Below are 19,841 nucleotides of genomic sequence, written 5' to 3'. Positions count from 1 at the left end.
AAAAGGGAGATAATGTGTTTGCAAAGTTACTGGATCTCACCTTCATTTTTTAATATTTCTGCCCTTCTATGCACCCTCTGAAAAGTGCCTCCTATACAGAAACTTTGTTTCCAGGGATTAATTAGAGAGAAGAATGGGGGGGTGCTACTTCCAGCTGTTATGATTATTATTTTGGTTACTATTATGAGTGCTATTATTAAACACAAGGTGCCTCTAAGAACCTGCTCTCCAATCTAGGGGCACTTTTAAAAAATATAGTTTATTGATTATGCTATTACAGTTGTTCCAATTTTCTCCCTTTGCCCTCCTCCACCTGGTACCCCCCATTCCCTCCAGCAGCCCCTACTTAGTTACAAGCCCATGGGTTGTACATATAAATTCTTTGGCTTCTCCATTTCCTATACTGTTCTTAACATCCTCTTGTCTATTTTGTACCTACTAATTTGTGCTTCTTATACCCTGTACCTTTCCCCCTATTTTCCCTTCCCAAGTGGTAAGCATCCAAATTATCTCCATATCTATGATTCTGTCTCTGTTCTGCTGGTTTGCTTTGTTTGTTTTTTACATTCAGTTGATAGTTGTGAATTTATTGCTATTTTAATGTTCATAGTTTTGATCTTTTTCTTAAATAAGTCCCATGAACATTTAATATAATAATGGCTTGGTGATAATGAACTCCTTTAGCTTTATCTTTTCTGGGAAGTGCTCTATCTGATCTTCCATTCTAAATGATAGCTTTGTTGGATAGAGTAATGTAGCTTGCAGATGCTTGCTTACCATCACTTTGAATACTTCTTGTCAGTCCCTTCTAGCCTGCAAACTTTCTTTTGAGAAACCAGCTTATGGTTTTATAGGAACTCCTTTGTAGGTAACTCTCTGCTTCCCTCTTGGTGCTTTTAAGATTCTTTGTTTATCTTTAACCTTTGACATTTTAATTATGATGTGTCTTGGTGTGGTCCTCTTTGTGTCCATCTTGTTTGGGACTCTGTGTGCTTCTTGGATTTGTATGCCAATTTCCTTCCCCAAATTAAGGAAGTTCTCCTTCTTTATTTTTTTTTTAAATAAGCTTCAATTTCTTGCTCTTTTTCTTCTCTTTCTGGCACCCCTATGATGGAAATGTTGGTATGTTTGATGTTGTCTCAGAGGCCCCTTACCCTATTCTTGTTTTTTTTTATATTCCCTTATTATACAGATAGGGAAACTGAGGCCCAGAAAGGAGAAATGCTTACCCAAGATTAAATGGCAAGTTGTAGGTGTAACAAGATTCAGAAGTTACCATTCCAAATCGCAGCTATAAAAAGACAGAGATTGAGAACCTCAGGTCTCTGGACCAAAATAAATGCATATTAGAGGGATGGGTAAAAAGGAGAAGAGATTCAGAAGTACAAACCAGTAGTTATAGAATGTTATGGAGATGTAAAATACAGCATTGGAAATATAGTCAATAGTATTGTAATAACTATGTATTGTATCAGATGAGTACTGGATTTATCAGGGTGATCACATTGTAAGTTATATAAATGTCTAATCACTGGGTTGTACTCCTGAACTAATATAATATTGGGCATCAACTACAATTTTAAAAGAAAAAGAAAAGAAATGAGTAGGTCTCTTTTCTCTTTCTCCTTCCAGCCTTTCTTACCACCTTCATTTTAATGCAATATGCCATTAGGAAAAGGCCATTTAGAAGGCTTCCAAAATACATTTGTTTTCCAAACAGGCACTGTGGTATTGCTTACCTTGCTTTCTTCCTACCTTACTCTTTCCTCTCTTAGTTCTCAGGAACTGCTTTTACTTTTTTTTCTTTAAGTTACAAGGCTCCATCTACCTCATAACCACAACAAAAGGAGACTCTAGGGAAACATGAACTCTCTCTTCAAGTATCTGAAAAGTTGGCATAAGGAAGAGTGATTACACAAATTGTGTGTGGTCCTGGAGAGGTGAAGTAAGGTCACAGGCATCAAATCACTGGAAAGCAAGTTTTGGCTCAGTGCAGAGAATAGGCAGCCTTGTTATGCCAGCTCCTCTCCCTAGAGAGCTGCTAGCTGAGGCTGGAAATCCTCTTGGAAATGGAACACCTTCACTGAGTTGGGAGATGGTATAATTGAAAGCCAAGGAACTCCTAAATTGAGGAATTCACCTTTGATTGTCCCATTGAGTCCTGCTACCCTCAGTCCCCAGCAGTTGGCAACAACAGAGTAATCTCCATCTTCATTTGAAATGATGTCACCATAGACTTTTCCTTGTATTGTTTGCCTCTTCCTGATAGTGAGGCTTCTGTTCATCTCCTGGAGCTGGATGCTTCTATCTAGAGAGGTTTTGTAGCCGGTTCTGGTACATTAATCCATAGACTCCAGCAGGGATAACCTTCAAGAGCTGCTTGTGACCATAACAACATTGACTACAACTTAGCATAGTCATCGCTGACCTCCTGGACAGGAGAACATTTGGCCATTTTTTCAGTTAGGTAATTATGTTACAAAGATAGCCTTTGGATTTTGAAATTGGATGTGAAGCATCATGGATTGCTTGTGGCTACAACAGGGAGGATGGGATACTGGGATGAAATTAGTATCTGGCTTGGGATTCCTGCCTGGGAATGGATCAAGCAGCTGAGAGTACTATCCCAATAGAAGTTCCTAGCTATGGTAGCACAGCCTGGTGGGCCTGGCATAATACCCAAAAGCATAGATGCTTTTTTGTCATGAGTTCATCACAATCTGCCAGCACCCTAGGGGCCAATCTGGTGGGCAATCCAGGGTTCAGAGTTCTTGGTGGAAGTAAGAAGGGGCTGACCATCACAAGCAACCTATTGCCAGGCAGCAAGAACTTAGATATTAAGTAAGGGCTCCAAGGAAGCACCATTTCTGAGTGGGAATTGAGACAATGATAGTGTAGCCAGCAGAAGATATGAAGTTGAAACCATGGTTAGATCAAGATAGCAAAAACATGTTAAGGGGCAAGGTGACTATTAGAGATTATGTTTGCAAGAGGGTTTATCCTAATGTCACAGGATTTCTTTTCTGAGTAAGGTTAAGCAGGTGTTGGGATTAAGGAGGACTACTGCAGTTCTTCCTGACTCCCTGGACACTAGATCTGGAAGGAAAACTTTACTCAATCTCCCTTGAATGTTGAGGTTGACTGAAGAGCTATGTCATTTTTGTATCTTTGTCAGGATTTGAGCAGGAACTGGACATTCAGGGATTCACTGGGGAGAACTGCTGACTGAAAGCCAGGAAACCAAGGTTGGAGCTGTCACTGGGGGTCTGGTGGAAGACATAGGTTCTTTTTGCTTTGTGTATGTTTGGTTTTTCTGTGGTTAATGCATATTTTCATATTTTTATAGCTTCAAAGTTAGAGGAGGAAAGTAGTGGTGATTTTAGAGAAAAGAAGAAACTCAATGTGAGCTGTAGCTGTACAGAAAATGAATGGTCTGCAGCGGCCAAGACTAAACACCTGCAGAGTGGCATAGTTGTAAGAACTGAAATTGTTTTGCCTGAGCAAAGTCAGAAGCTAGATAGACAGATAACATGAAAAAATCACATGAACTAATATGCCTATTCTGGCTCTTACTATGCCAAGGAGACTTCCTTTTCCCATTGGCCATGGTAACACTAGTTTCCTTAGCTCTTAGCCACTCCATCTTCAAGGAAAAAATACCTAGAAAAGCCTGTAACACTAGAGAAACTGCAGCTAGTAAACTCTCCATTCAAAATGTCTTTCCTCTCTGTCTCTGGAATGAGACAGCAGCAATTTCCCCTCTTTGTGGCTTTGCTCCTGCTTTTCCGGGGCTCAAGTTTCATCACCCTGTCTCCCTCTTCCCTAATCATTTCTGTACATCCAATAGTTCAAACCCCAGCTCAAATGCTAATTCTTCTGCAAAACCTCTTTAACTCCCCTCCACACGTACACTGTTTGCTCCTCTAACATTACTGTCTGCATAGGTTGTGCCTGCCTGGAATTAACTATTTCCCAGGTGTGGATTCTTTTCCTTCGTGCAGTTATAAGCTGCTCAAGAAGAGAGAGTGCTGAATTCTCTTCTTCCAATTTTCCACAGTGTCTCACCAAAAGATGGCCAGGCAGCCCCCTCTCCCACTGATGAAATGGGTGCATGGATGGACTCACTAGCTCTATTTGTCCATCTGTCCACCAACTAACTAAAGATACCATACAAGGTTTTGGGTAGCTCATGGGTGTTGAGAACCTGCAGGTCAAGAAGTTCACATGCACATTAAGGCTTGGGTTGCAGAAAGAAAGACAGCAGTGGTGTCAAAATTTAAAGATGTATGACATATTCTGCATCATTTTTCTCTTTGCTACATCCAGTCTAGCAATACTGATGCATGGAACCCTCACTTCTCTGAAAGTTAGGTAACCCCCTTTTGAGAGATGCAGGAACACTGGCTCAGAGAAGTCAAAGATGGCATGGGCCATAGTTAAGAGGCTAGTGGAGACCAAGAAATGTCTCAGTATCTCAGCCCTTGAGTTCTGCCTCTGCCCATTTGATCCTCCCGTTCTGGCCCTGCCACAGAATCTCTGCATTTCTCCACTTAGATTTCAGAAAAGTCTTATATTTGACTACATGTCAACATTCACTTCATTCCTCACCAAATCTGGAGCCCTTTGAGACTCTTGGGAAGCCAGCCCAGGGCCATGTATAGAGAAAATGCCTCCTGAATGCTCAGCTGCTGTTTCTTGGTGGTCTTACTTTAGAAAGTGCTACAGAGGGATCAAACTAGAGATCAACGATTCTCAGCTCTGGGGTGGATCTACGTGGTAGAAGCAACATTTATAAACTCCTTTCACTGTGTTTGTGTTTCTCTCTTCTGTGGACCACAAAATAAAACACAGTTTATTTTTTCACTTTCTTTTTTTGTCTTTTTTTCTTTCTTTATTTTTTAAGAAGTTGCCTGTTAACCATAGAATTTTTCTAAGCCTGGGTCTATCATCATAAGGCTTAGCTCCCATTCACAAAGCCTAGCTTTAGTTAGATTTTCTGATTAGCTATTCCATGTTAACCTGTCAGCCACCCTCTCTCCACAAGTGAAGATACCCCAGAAAGGTTAAAAGAATCCCCAATCTCTTTCTTAAGCATTCTTTAACCCATAAACAACAAGATGTGGCCAGGGCAGACTGACATACAAATACACACACACACACACACACACACACACACCACAGCATAAGTTTGCTTGCCTCCTTTGTAGCTGATTGATGATCTTTGATGCCTGGATGATGTTGATGATGATGATAGTAATAATGAATTTCTGCTTATGCCTTAATAAATAGTTATTGATATTGGGAGGCTCCCTTACTGACTCTTTCAGGACAAAAGGGATACAGCTGCTGGCTCTCTCAACAACCCCTTCCTTGGATAGGAAGTCTTAACACTGTGGTTAAAACAAAAACAAGGATTTCTTAGTGACAGCTTACTGCAGAGTAAAACTCACTGGAATGCCAAGCTCTACACTTTTCATTTCTAGTCCTGGCACTTTAGATAGTTATCTTTGTGACCTCCCTTAAATTCTTTCCATCCCAAGAGTCCATTTCTCTACCTGTAAATTAGTGGGTGAGGAGTGGGAGATGGTAAGATAAAAAATGATCTTGAACTCTGAAAGTCTCAGGGCACTGTTGTGTTCCTTCAAGCATCTCTAGGGAAGCAGTTCAGTTGCTCTAGCTGTGATTTAGGTGTCTCCAGATACCTTCTCCAAGAAGCAACTTAAAGCTCCCAAGATAAAAGGCAGTTTGGAAACCCTCAGCTCCCCAGCCTCTTTTCCACTGCAACTCCAAAGACTGAATTCCATCTCCTTCTTCCTGCAGCAACAGACTCTGGGGTAATTAATTACTTTGCAAAAGCTTCCCCATCCTAAACCTTCTTTGGGCACCATGATCAGTTTCCCCATTGACCCTCTGCATCCAGTTCCAAAACTGGTACTCCCTGGGTGTTACACAAAAGTACAGTGTCCCCCTAATAAGCTGGATGCAGAACCCTGAGGTCACTGCATGCGTTTTTGAGGCTGATGGCTGGGCATTGGAGAAAGCGGAACATCAGCATCATTCTGGGTTCACCCCCATCTAGACACCCTCAGTTGGGTTCTCAGAGACTCTACAGTATCTCCTCTTGATTCTCTAACTGTCCCCTGCCTCATTGTCCTTGCATAACCCCCAAAGTTTTGCAGGCCTTTCCTTGCAACCACTATCCTTCCACAGCCACCCAGGTCGCTGGTACCGAATGAGGTGTCTAGGTTGTCAATCAGATCGCAGGGCTGTGTGTCCAGTCTCCACTGAGGTTGTCACAAACCCTTCTCAGTTCCCTGTGCTACAGCTTCTAGGTGGTGTTTTAGGCACCCGTGAAGAATTTAAAAGGTGAATAGAGAAAAGGGAGGTGAAGGCAGATCATGGGAGTTGCTGAAAGACCATCTAAATCTGGGCTTCCAGCTGAAGCAAGAGGGAGAAGGGGGAGCCAGGAAAGAACAGCGAGAGGAGGGGGTCTGAGACTGTAGCAGCGAAGACTTTGGCAACCCCTTTGGCTCCCCAGCCTGGATGGACAGGGCGGGGGTTCAGCGGCAGCTCTCCATTGGCTCTCTCGTGAGCCCCTCGACTTTCTATAAAGGGCGGTTGCAGAAGGCACTGCCCTCACTGGCTCAGAGCACAGCGCCTGCCGGCCTTAGACTGATTCACCGACTGCTTCAAAGCGACAGAAATTTAGTCCGAACGACTTCCAACTGCAAGAAGAAGGAACGGTGTTGGGCGGGGGGTGGGGGGTGGGGCTCCTGGAGCTGCTGTCCGGAATTCGGAACCTGTACTGCCTGCGCACCCCAAGCTGCTGAACGGAACGTTTGGAGCCAGCCGCATTCGCCAGCCCCTCGACTGCCCAGCTCAGCTCAGCTCTGCGCACTTGCCCACTCGGAGTCGGTCCAGCGGTTATCTTTTTGCTTTCCTTCTTGCCTGTCCCCTCTGCACTGTCTTTCCACCCACCCCCACCCACAGCTGCAGGACGCTGAGCAGCATTCGCCCAGCGCTCTGTGGAGACCTCCCTCTCCTCTTCCCCCGCTCTCCCTGATCCAGTAGCTTAAGGATTTTGGTTTTCCAAGGGGCGTCAAGCTGGAGGCCCCAACCACCGAATCGCCCCAAGGGGCTTTCCCGAACCCCAGCACCATGAGCTATGGGGACGAGCTGACCCCCGAAGCTCTGAGTGTGCCGAGTGGGTTTGATGATCTGATCACCTCCACCACCTCCCAGGTGCTGCAGGCTATTTCTAATGCCGCAGCTGCGGTTGGTAGCTCAGGCCGCGATAACTTGCTTTCCATGATCCATAAGCTACCTGACCATATCTCAAACATGGGCAACCTGGCTGACACGTCAGGTCCCATGGCTTCAGAGATGGTATCCCAGGATGAGCCAGTACAGTTCTGGCTAGTAATAGGGTACACCATAGTGGTATTTGCTGCCATACTAGGCAATTGGGTCTTAAACCATGTGATTATGAAGTACAAGAAGATGCACACTGCCACCGGCCTCTTTGTCGTCAACATCTCCGTGACCAACATGATGCTGGCTTTTCTCAGCTCTCCCTTCACCATGGTAAGCTGGATATTGAGGAGGGCAACCCGGGGCTCGGGCCATGAGAGCAGAAACACAACTTTGCACTTGCAACAGAGAGCTGCGTGGTGGGAAGGAGCGCTAAAGCTGGTAGGGTTGATTCGGAAAGTGCGTAGATACAGGAATGGCTGACAGACATTGTAAATGGTTTGGAACTTGGGGGGTGGGGAGCTACAGGCATGATTGTGATTGCGTTGCTGAATTAATCCCCTGCCTTAGCAGGGACTGAGAGATTTAGGTAGCTCAAGGAAGCAGCGGGGGTGGGTGGGGGACCTGTTTATGGTGAGCTTTGTTACAAAAACCTAGTCTCAGTTTCCTCATCTTTCAAATGCAGTGCTTGGAGCAGAAGGTGGTTAGCAATTTTTGTGATTTGGGATCTGCGTCTTATATCTGGGCTGTTTCTGTGTGTGGGGGTGGGGGGTGGAAAGAGCATGAAAGCTGCAGTATGAAAATATTCACTTCCTCAGATAATAATGCCAGTAGCTTGATGAGGCAACGAGGTTTCTCTTCCTGTGTTTTTGAGCTTATAAGAGAGGAGTTACCCAGGGCTGAGTTCTTGTGCCTCACTATGTCCTTTCTCCCACAGGTGCGCTATCTGTGTAATTCCTTGGTGTTTGGGAAGATGACATGCCACCTCAGTCGTTTTGCTCAGTACTCTTGTGCCTATGTAACTGTGTTGACCATGGCTGCTATTTCCCTGGATCGACATCGGGTATGTGTTTCCCAGGGAACTTTGGGTCTTATAAAGGGGTAGGTTTCTCCTCTAGATAGATGGATGCAGCTGAAAACACAAATAATTTAAAATGTTCTTTGAGTTCCTTGATACAATCGATGTGAATAAAATTTTGCCTATTTTAGGAGGATTGCAAAATGTGAGTTACAGATTTTTAACCATATCAAATCTTATGTAATAAGAATACCATCATCTTTGATATGTTGCTATGGAAACAGATACAACAATAAGCAAAAGATAAAAAAAGTGTCCTTCTCCTTTGGAAAACATTTTTTATTTGCTGCATTGCAGAACGAGCTAAGGGAGAAAAAAGATGAGTCAGAGGAGGGTGTGGCTTCAGGGCTGGTGGTGGGTTGAGTCTGGGAGGTGGGCTTGTAGTCTGTGAGTGAGAGCTGAGCAAATGAAGTAGAAAGAAATTGAAGATAGAGGAAGAAGGAGTTGGGAGGAGGGATAGAAGTGCCTTAAAAGGAAGGAGGTGGTGCCAGGGAGAGTAGCTGGGAGGGACTACATTGTTAATCAGTTGGGAGGGAGCCAGGAAACAAGTGAGGTGGGAGGAACATAGAGGGAGATTGAAGGGGTTGTGGCTGGAACCAGATGGAGGGGGGCATGGAGAAATCTAGTTGGTAAGAGATGAAGGAATATGGGAGAGGACCTAGTGGAAAGGAAGGAAGGAAAGGAGAGGAAGGAACAGAGGAAAGATTGACCATGGAGAGATCAAGATGGGAATGGATGGAGGAATAAGGGAAAGGGGTATAAAGGGAACCAAGTGGGAGAAAGGATGAGGGGGTGTGGAGTGCTCACCATCAGTATGTGATAAAGAAAAAGTAAGTTACACTTGGACATCCATCCCTCTTCTCCACTGAACTCCCAACTTGGAGACAGAAACTTTGAAATCAGTCCATTTGGATTCTTATCTTCCAATTGAAATGTTCCTCTCTACACTAACTAATTTTGCTCTTTCATAAAACAAGATGTCACTAATCTGTCAACAGAACTAGTACCCAAAGCACGTTGCTTACCCACCTACCAAGTCTTTGCACTTTTGCAGAAGAATCTCAGTTGAATAATGACTAGTAAGTAATCTTAATTAAATTTTTTGAATTGGGCTGGGGTCTTTTCTTTCAGGTGATGCTATATCCCCTGAAGTCCCGAATTACTCCAATGCAAGGCAATGTTTGCATCATTCTCATCTGGATTGTGAGCACCTGTGCTGCTTTGCCACATGCCATTTACCAAAAGCGTTACCAAGCGGAGAATGGGTAAGAGGAACACAGGATGGCCAGTTTCTGGATTCCAGCAAGCTGTGACCCTGGAATCCTCATGGAATAAGGGGAATGGAATAGGGGCTGAAATAGCACATTTCAAAACATGGGTACACAAATACATTTCTCTTAACTGGAATTTATTAAGAGTACCCAAGAGGTCTCGTGGCAATGGGTTGTTAGGTATATCACTTTCTGTTTGGGGGTCAGTGAACCCTAAAGCTCCCTGGCTTATAACTCTAGTATTTAGTCCTAGCACAGGTATAAATAGCAAATATTCTCATCCTTATGGCCTATCTGCCTTAATAACACCTGGTTGTGAGGCATAGGGAAAAGGAAAATTAATTTAATGTTTCTCGTTCTCCATCTCTCTTTTAACCTAGAAACATAACTGAAGAAAATGTCTGCCTTCCCAGTTTCTCATATACTTCAAAATCCACGTGGAAATACCTTGACCTAAGCACCTTTTTGCTCTTCTTCATTTTACCATTGATGGTGCTGATGGTCGTCTATGGTCATGTAGCCAAGAAGCTGTGGATCCATAATGCTGTTGATGACATCAACATCCACACCTACATCTGCCAGCGTGGGAAGAAGAAGCAGAGTCTGAAGATGCTGATGATAGTGGTGCTTGTCTACACTATCTGCTGGCTTCCCCTCAACCTCTATCTGGTGCTGCTTTCCAGTGAATCCATTTCAAGCCACAATGGTCTCTACTACTTCCTCCACTGGCTAGCAATTAGCAGTTCATGCTACAATCCTTACATCTATTGCTGGCTCAGCGATAGCTTCCATATTGAAGTTCAGAAGGTCATCATGGAAATCCAGAAGATGCTGCTAGATGGAATCAGCCGCCTGAGAGGGGAGCATCGCCAACTGAGATCTCTCCCACCCCCTCACTGCCCTGCTTGGGTGGACCCCAACCCTGGAGTGCCCAAATTCCCACGATTCAAAGATTTTGATGAGCTACCCAGTCCCCCTCCATCCCCAGAGGTGGAAACCTCCTTTCTCTACCCACCAGTGCCTAGAGTTTAAGCTGCCCAGACCGCGATAGATTATCCATCCTCAAAAACTCAGATAGGGTGGTACCAAAATAACTAAGTTTCATTCATTTTTCATGGCAGGGGGAGTGGAGGAAGGGGTTGAAACTTGAGGGGTGGGGGCCATCTAAGGAACCATGTGTCTCACTTGCTATTTCATTTTCTTCTGTCTTTTCTCCTGTTTCCTTCCTAAGTCTTCCTTCTCCTAACAGTGAGTAAATATTCAATATCCAGACTCATCAGAGATGTTTTTACATAACTCAAATGGAAGTTACATTCTGACTTGGGATCTCCTGAATTTCATCTCTGATTCTGGAGTGTTCCCTCCTCCATTCTTTGTGTGCCCACCTGGCCATGGCACTTGTCTTCTAACATCTTAGATATTATCTCAGGAGCTACAAGAGTCCCCAGAGAATCTTATTTATATTTTATTTAGATGGATAAGAGGTCAATATCTATATTGTATCCAAAATATGCCCAGAGAAGTAACAGAAGAGAAATGTATAGTTCCTGAAATGTAATTGGGTTCTCTGGGAACTTAGAGCTCCCTATAAATGCAAGTAGTCTTATCTCCTTATAGCAGAATGAGAATGAGAAATCTTACAGAAAAAGACAAGGCAGTTAAATGGCTCACTCCACATTACCTGGGTTATTTCTCCAGATTGCAAATTCAATAATTTGATGATAGCTTTCTTTTAAATACAGTGACAATTTACGTGCTCAAGTTAGTACTGCAAAATCCAAATAATTCTCCCAGTTTTTTCAAAGATGCATTTATTTATTTATTTTTAGAGAGAGGGGAAGGGAGGGAAAAAAGGAAGGAGAGAGGCATGAATATGTGGTTGCCTCTCGCACGCCCCCAACTGGGGACCCGACCTGCAACCCAGGCATTTGCCCTGACTGGGAATCTAACTGGTGACCCTTTGGTTCACAGGCTGGCACTCAATCCACTGAGCCACACAAGCCAGGGCCAATTTTTCCAGTTTCTTGACCCTACATTTAACATCATACTTTGTCTCATGTAAACTTGTGCTGTCTAGTCTTGTCTTTGTTTTTTTTTTTTCTGGAAAAAGAAAAAAATGTGATGTGTTCACTGTTAATTCATTTCCACCTCTCTAGCCTATGAGGATTTCAACTCAAGAGAGACGGGGAGGAAGTAACTATCTGCCATTGCCTTTCATGTGGAGACAATATTATTAAGGCTCTTTGGAGGGTATAGCTTGTGTGTGTCAGGAAGATGCCAAGATGAGGGTGAGTTTTCTTTTCTCCTTTTCTTGATTTCCTTCCTCATACCCTCGTCTTCACCCTTTTTATCTTCATTTTTCCCCTCCCCTCTATTGCTTTTCCCAGGCATCACCTTCTCCTCAACTTTCTCTGTTCCACCTTTCTCTTCTTCCTCCTACAGATTCCTTCCTTCCTCCCACCCTCTTTCAATATCTTCTTTGTTCCCCTCCATCCCTCCTTCCTCTACTTCTGCCCATCTTGTCTTCTCCCCTCTCCTTCACTCCTTTTCCCTTCCTTTCTTTCCTTTTCTCCTCCCCTTGCTCATTATCCCTCCTCTTCTTTCACAAGCTTACACATTCCTCCTGAGTCCCTTCCTTCTTCAGCACCACTCCTCTAATTCTTTCTTCTTTCTTCATTACTCCTCCATTATCTATCTGTTTATTTCTCACTTCTTTGAACTCTGATGCATAGTTTAAATTACTGCTTTCTCATTGAATTTTAGCTATTATTCCTCAATTCCCTCCCATATTTCTCTTTTATCTTCTCTTCAGAATTAAGACTTCTCTCACCCTTAGTGGAAACCTGGGGATCTGGGAAGATGCAGCCTCTGGATTTAAACTCTGCAGTCTCTACCCTGCTCCATAGGTGTTTATGTGGGGATGTGTACTAGTCAGAGTGAATGGTGATCTCTGGTTACATTTTTTTTCTTTTATATTTCTTTCTCATTTAACTTGAACTATCAGAAAGTGGCTGCCCATTGTGCCATCCTGGGGAATAGGATGACTCACTGTAGGTTTATAGAGGAAATGTTACAGACGTAGGCCATAGCCTCTGTGTCTGTTGGGAAGTGAGTACCATTCAGTGGTACTGAAGAACATGACCTAGTTTACTTTGGAGGAATTGTGCCCAGTAGGAAATTTTCTTCCCTAGCCACTCATGGTTGTTTTTAAAAAACCCTTTCTATTCTACAGCATTTTAGTTATTGCTCATTCTCCCTTCTTTCCCATAGTTCCACCCCAAAGAATCAAAATAACTTTAAAAAATTTTAAAATAACAAAAATAACAACAAACTTATAACTGCAGGATAACCCTGGAGATTCTTAGAAGTTCCAAGACCAGCTAACTGGCTTCAGACTTTCACTGCTGCATTGGCTGTGAACTTCATAGTGACTGCCCAAACCCATTGGCTTTAGCAGTTTTGAGAACAAACTATCATCATCTCTTTAGAGTGTATGTGTACGTCTGCTTCCATCTCTTTCTCCTCAATCATCTTCACTTCTCTTCATCTTAATCATTCTCTTTTTACCAAGGACATATTATTCAAAATTCTTTGAATCCTTAAGTTTCCTCGGGAAAAGGGCAAGCCTGGGGCATGAAGCAGATTAACTGGAGTTCAGCTTCTGGTTAGTCATCCTACCTGGTGACAGCAAAAATTTTTTGAAGTCAGAACTCCAGCTATCTATGGAAACTTTCCATACTTGCAAAATCTTTTTTTTTTAGATGAAGAACAATTTGAGGGTAAAGAGGTGTAGTTTTATCTCTGTTTCATTCTATTTTCACTGTAATAGATGAATCTTTGATCTCCTCTTCCTTTCTAACCTCACCACTAAAACAAAAACCAAAAATACTACAAAAAGAAAACAAAACAAAACAAATGAAATATATCCCCATGAGTACATGACTAAATATTTAGAGAAGTCCTAGACTAAGTAGATGACCACATCTGCCAGTGGCATCATTGTAAATTTCACATCCACCTTTCAGCTTCAGCTGTTTTTGAAATTAGTAGTCTTTGTGAGCTCTGCTGGTATCTTTTTCTCCCTCCTTTATATACCCTCATTCTTCTAAGGACAGAGTTGTCTTTCTCATTCTCCTTTTGGAAGGATGGATAAATCCCAGGGCAATCAAGCGGACTGTCTAAGGCTCTGCCTCCACGTGAGAAGGACAGAGTGAGATTGCCCTGCGGTAGCCAGTGCTTCGTGGAGGAATTATACCTTGCTCTAATACGCGCTCCTTTACCTGCTTAGACTTAAAATTCAGATAAAAGAGTGTCGTTGTAATTTAAATGACTATTGTGCTATTGTACGTTCACCTAATGTTCTCTCATTCCCAGGAAAACCCCTCCCTATTCCCGCCTTAATCCTCCAAACAGTTAAACTTCCCCCCAGTAAGGCTGGAGATCTGGAATGTTTCATGTTTGACAGATGATCCAGCTTCAATGTTTGCTGCTGCCTTGACTTTACCTACACATCAGCTTTGGTGATGGACAGGATGCTTGAAGAATTGGGCCTCTCAGTAGTTTGAGTTTTTCTGGGGTTTGCTTAGATTTTTTTTCAGCAGCAACTAATCTGAACTCAACATCCAGCTAAGTCTGGGGGTGCTACCAATGTAAGTAGTTTATGACTAGGGGGGCTTATTTGGTTGGAATATGGTGCTAATGAGCACTAGGTCTTAGGCTCTAACCCATGTGCAGCCATTTAGCTTTGTGGGTTTGAGCATGGTGCTAAAGAACTATGGGATTGTGGTTTCAAAACCTTATGTGTGTCTGTTTACAGACTGCACCACTCACCCGGGCCAGCCTTTTTCTGAACATGGGTTATCAGCCATCTGAAAGACCCAACAAAACTGTTCTTTGAGTAGCCCTGAAAATATCATTTTCACTTCTGGAGAAACAGTTTAAAGTATATTACCTAATGATAATGTGTTAGCAGTGTCATCTTCTTATCAGAATGACACCATTTTTGAAATGAATAGTTGGACAAAGAATAACAGCAATGGTGGATGGGAGAAATTGCCAAATTCTCCCCTTTTAAACATCCAAATGCACATACCAACCTTTGTCCAATGTCATGTAACTGTATCTTGGTCCAATCTGGAACATTTGATGAGATTAAGATATACATACAGTTAATCCAATGTCCCACCTCACTGGGACAGGTTGGACTAGAGGAATTTATCCCCTGACACATACATCTGGAATGCTGGTAATCAATTTTATATGTTAATCACTTGTGTGTGTGTAATGTAGATTCACTCTTAGGTGTTCTGAAGACCTCTTTTACTGAGGATTCCCTCCCCTCTTCTTATCTTTGTATGCTGTCACATACACACTCATACATATGCATGCATTCAACATATACACAAGCACACACATGTATTTGTATACCCCTACACACATGCACATGTGTGAACACATGTACTCCCACACATATAAGCACACATACATGCACACACACAAAATGTATACAGATTGCATTTTAATGATGCATATTTCAAATCTAAATTTTTAATTTTTAGTCATTCTTTCAGTCAATTATCTGTTTGAATAAATGGATTCTGATCTTTTCAATAACTTCACCATTTCACTGGGTGATTACATGAATATTTTGTACATTGTTGTAGTTACTGACCCTAAGTTATTAAAATCTGTGCAGCGCTCACATATCTGGCCTTATAAAATGATAAGTGTCCTACTAACAAATATCAATTGGATATTTATTATTCTAAAGAAAATATACTTTATTTTATGGTTAAAACACATAAAAACAAACCCCTAAATGAGTAGGAACTTGAATACATATGAGCATAAACAATTTATGCAGATAAATTACAAAATGTTCACAGAACATACACATATACACAGGCACACAAAAAATACACACACAGCTGCAAGAAACCCTTACGATAAAAGAATCTTGCTGATCCATGCCAGAGAAGAGAATAAATGCCTAAGTTGTAATTTTATATAGTAATTGGGAATTCACAGACATTGAAATCTGTGAGCTCAGACCCTTGTTAGGAAGAACAGAAGGCTAAAATTCATTTGCCTACCTTGTGAGAGATTTTTAAAACTTGAGTGTTAGTTTTGCTACAAAAGAGGTACATGCCTTAATATCAGCAAGTGACTACCTACAATCATAATTACAAATTTGGACCATCCACTTCCTACTTTGCCATTGCTGGAAGCTGTTGACATCTCTAGACTATGAGGCAGAGCCTCATTGATGAACACTGTTTTCCTCTGGGCCACGTGAGGAAGGAAAGGAGATGGACCCAGTCTGAACAGTTTGAGAGTGGGGGTGAAGTTATTTATTCTGATAACTCTTGTTCAGAGAGTTTTCTGTGTCTAGTTCAAACTTCCTTCCCTTGTAATAGTAATAGAACTATCGTGTATGTGATGATGACTTTGTGATTCTTAAAATAAGATCTTTTGGTATTTTTCAATGTGTTTGTTGTCAATGTTTTACCCCATACTGAAAAACTAAAGACTGTCAAGGGGTCTGGATAAGACTGCAGATTTCGTTTGCAAATATGCTGGTGAATGGGTATATACTCTGAAAACAGCAAAGCACTGATTCAACTATAGTTCTGCAGTTTGGAAAGAAACCATTTTTATCTCCTAGGGAAAGCTTGATGCTGAAGGAAATAGCCTTATCTCAATGCCCAAGGTGGGTACTGAGGAAAAATTGTCGATTTCAGCTTGAAGTAATTTTCTTGACATAATAGATGCAGATTCTGAAGGAAGTGCCCACACTTAAATTTATGTAAATAGATATGTTATCTAGACTAGTTGAAATGTTGTAGTGGAATTTACAATTAAGGAGTAAATCTAGCTATTCTTTTGGGATTAGATCCTACTACAAATAAAGCTGTCATTGGTTTGAGTATTTTTATGGCATGATCTAAGAAGACATCCAGGAGATACAGATCAAGCTGGCCCACAAGGCCTTTGCTCCACAGGATTTTGCCACTGAAAAACACTGATCTCAAGGTAGCTTAAAGCCTTGATAAAGAGTCGGGAAACTGTGAATACCCTTATTGTTGCTTTAACCAAGAGGTTACATTTGTGAAGAACTTTGTACCTGCAACTTGGAACTCAAGTAGTAAGGTTTAGTATTTAGAAATTCCTTAGTAAAATGCAATTTTAAATGCAAATCAAATAAAACATAAAATATCCCATACAGAAATTGATCCCTTAGACTTTATAAGGTAGTTTGTCAAGTTTACTTTCCACTCCAGCATCTGCCTAAGCAGTGCTTCCTGATCCTTCTGAGATGAAAATAAACTTGATATTTTAATGACTTTCAGCTTTTCAGCCTTTCCCACTGCTCTGTCCTTGTCTACAAGCTCTGTGGAATGATGGAAACATCTTAGGTATTAGTGCACTCATACTCCACACTAGCTACATGGTGTAAACCTAGTTGTCATGTGGCTGTGTGGGACTGAAGACTCCCATGGAAGAAGAATGTGAATTTCCCACATTTTCTGTATGCAAGCTGCAGCAACAGTGTTTAAATGGCACAGGAAATAAAGCTGCCTTCAGAGACATTGAAAAATTTCAATGGGACATCCTGACAAAGGGGAGTGGAGAAGTTTCACCTTGTTACAACAGGAGAATGGACATTATTTTGGGTTTTCCAACAGGGATACCTATGTGAACTTATTTTCTTGTTACTGTGCTTTAAATATGCTCTACTAATGTCCCTATTCCTCTGTACCCTCATTTAATGTTTGATTGTGCTTTGTGGGTTGGGTTGGGGAGGGACCACAGGGTAGGGCATAGTCTTATGGGGTGGGAATATGGGAAGTGGGAGTAGATTAGAATATATATATATATACATATATATATATATATATGTATATATATATATATATATAAAATATATGTATTCACACACTAAATAAAATATTTGTTTAAAGCACTCTGAAGCTCTTCTTACATGAGTAGATCTGGTTGGCAGAGGTTGGGGGTGCTGCTTAAATTAGTAGGTATTTATGATCCATAGTACCTATCATAAGTGTCAACTGATTATTGTTGGCACAAATTTAACACCAACAGGAATACCCCATTGGGGGCGTGGTGAAGAAGGAAACCTTATTCAGTGCAAACATCGATACAGCATGGCTGTGAACAGCATGGTTATGAGGTGGTCCTGGGGCCAGGCCTCTCTTCAGCTCTGCTCTGCTATGTTCCACCAAGGTCACTGCATTCCACACCAGTCCAGTGATCACACTGGTCATGTGAGACATCAATGTTTCAGTTCTAGCAGGGGGAAAAGCAGTCTAGTCTAATGAGGAAAGTGCTTTGGAGCCAGAGGGGAGCTGACTTGTATGTACAGAAGTCCCTGCCCCTGGTTCCTGATCACCCTCATGCAAATGAGGATGCCAAATCCTCATAGTTTGGTCCAAAAGGCACTGTCCTGATGGGTAGAGCCACTCTGATTGGTCAGAGCTGTGTAGCTCTAATTGGATGGGGTGTCTCGGTCCTATTAATTGGACTAGGACTCCAAGAAATCCTTTATAAGGGCTCAAATGCAGTGCAGGAAGGCAGTTCAGTGAAGACAGGTTTCTCTGTGAATGCAGTTTACTATAAGAGGCCCTTGTGCAGAAATGGCTGCTAGGCTTTTTTTTTTTTGAGTCCTGTTAGCCACCAGAAGCTCTTTTTGGTCCTCAGACTTTACATAAATTAACATCTATTGAAAACTTTTTATGTGCTAACCATGTGGGTATTGAAGTGGGAGTGGGTGGGAGTAGAGGTATGACATAGAAGCAAATTCCCTGATCTCTGCTTTGAAAAAGCTTCTGGTTAGCAAATAAACAGCTTTCCCATGATAACACTAGGGAGTCAAATCTCTACCTGCTGGTTAGCAACCAGAAAAGCATGTTGGAACCTCAATGGGAAGAATAACAGATTCCCAGTATGGGTAGGATAGTCTAGAATATCTCTATGCAAGGAAGATTCCTCACTCAATAAAAACCAAATATAAGAATTCCAAAGTTTAAATCCAGTAGGAGAATTTCCAGTTGGGGATGAGTAGCTGACCAAGTGGCCAGACTTTGACTCCCTGAACTTACCATTCCTGAAGCATCTTTTGCTTGAATTAGTACTGCAACAATCACCCTTGAGCCCCGCAAGTGCTCTATGCCCTTTGTATAGTTTGATACTTTATTTGTTTGAACTTGATTTTTTTTAATTTAAAAATTTTATTGATTTATTTTTAGACAGAGGGGAAGGTAGGAAGAGAGGGAAACATCAATGTGTGGCTGCCTCTCACTCATCCCCTACTGGGGACCTGGCCTGCAACCCAAGCATGTGCCCTGACTAGGAGTTGAACCAACATCCCTTTGGTTCGCAGGCCGGCACTGAATCCACTGAGCCACCCACACCAGCCAGGGCTATCCTCTGACACTAAACTCTTTTGGAAAACTTTAGCTTTCCTTGCATGTGCTAGAACAGAACAACAGGGATACACATATTGTATTTAAAAAGCATAAACACGGGTGAACAAATTCCTAACCTCAGATCCTATAGTTTCCAGCTTTCTCTTTAACCTATTCCCAGGACTTCCAGTTCTGTTCTGTTATATATAACTGAGATATATATCATCAAGGTCCAAGACTAAGAAACCTTTAGTCTTACAAAAACCTTACCTGAATTCCCAGTTTCCGAGCTTCTGACTTGTCTTTGCTTGAAGGTCATCATGGTAATACCTCCTATAAAAGAGCCCCCTCCTGGGCAAACATATCTTATAAGCATTGCCTCATATAAGTGTCACACAATGTTACATGCCATCAAAAAGTTATTTTGCAAATCAAAGGTACATACATTTATTATAATAAGCCAATAACCTTTTTGTTAAAACACACCTGGATGTAAACAAACTTCAAGACTTAAGTCTAAAACAAAGCATGGCAATGCAATAAACACTGACAATATTCTGTCAATACAAAAGTATTTTAAAGTTTAAACAGACTCAGAATGTGTGGAACATTTTGCCATTAGCAAAATCACACACAAAAAATTGCAACTTTTTTATCTGCAAACTCCAGTTTTATGCTGTATACTGCTAATTTTGCTAAATGGTTTTGACCCAGAAAGTTACTAGTTTTTTATTCAGCTTTACTTTGAACAAAAGACAATTCTGTGTAGATACAGTGATAGAAATTGTCAAACAGAAAATAAAGGAAAAACACATTTTA

The 19,841-nt window shown here is 41.8% G+C and overlaps 1 protein-coding gene across 3 annotated transcripts; it reads left to right on the top strand.

Moving 5' to 3' along the window:
- The first annotated feature begins 6,636 nt into the window (after positions 1–6,636).
- LOC114504528 (probable G-protein coupled receptor 83) lies at positions 6,637–16,313 on the top strand. Of its 3 annotated transcripts, none has more exons than XR_004900895.1 (5): positions 6,639–7,584; positions 8,189–8,314; positions 9,461–9,594; positions 9,981–11,888; positions 14,066–14,285. XR_004900895.1 is itself a non-coding variant. In XM_028522187.2 (4 exons), exons 1-4 carry the CDS (start codon positions 7,159–7,161, stop codon positions 10,630–10,632), a joined length of 1,338 nt encoding a protein of 445 aa, XP_028377988.1. In that variant the 5' UTR covers positions 6,637–7,158; the 3' UTR covers positions 10,633–16,313. The 3 variants fall into 3 exon arrangements, 1 of the variants encoding a protein (XP_028377988.1); XR_004900896.1 differs by lacking the exon at positions 14,066–14,285 and having other exon boundaries at positions 6,658–7,584; positions 9,981–10,848; positions 11,757–12,066; XM_028522187.2 differs by having other exon boundaries at positions 6,637–7,584; positions 9,981–16,313.
- The last annotated feature ends 3,528 nt before the right edge of the window (positions 16,314–19,841 follow it).

Source organism: Phyllostomus discolor, chromosome X (assembly GCF_004126475.2).
Source record: "Phyllostomus discolor isolate MPI-MPIP mPhyDis1 chromosome X, mPhyDis1.pri.v3, whole genome shotgun sequence".
Lineage (NCBI taxonomy): Eukaryota > Metazoa > Chordata > Mammalia > Chiroptera > Phyllostomidae > Phyllostomus > Phyllostomus discolor.
The sequence above is the reverse complement of the archived record's forward strand: the minus strand, read 5'-3'. Positions and strand labels throughout refer to the sequence as shown.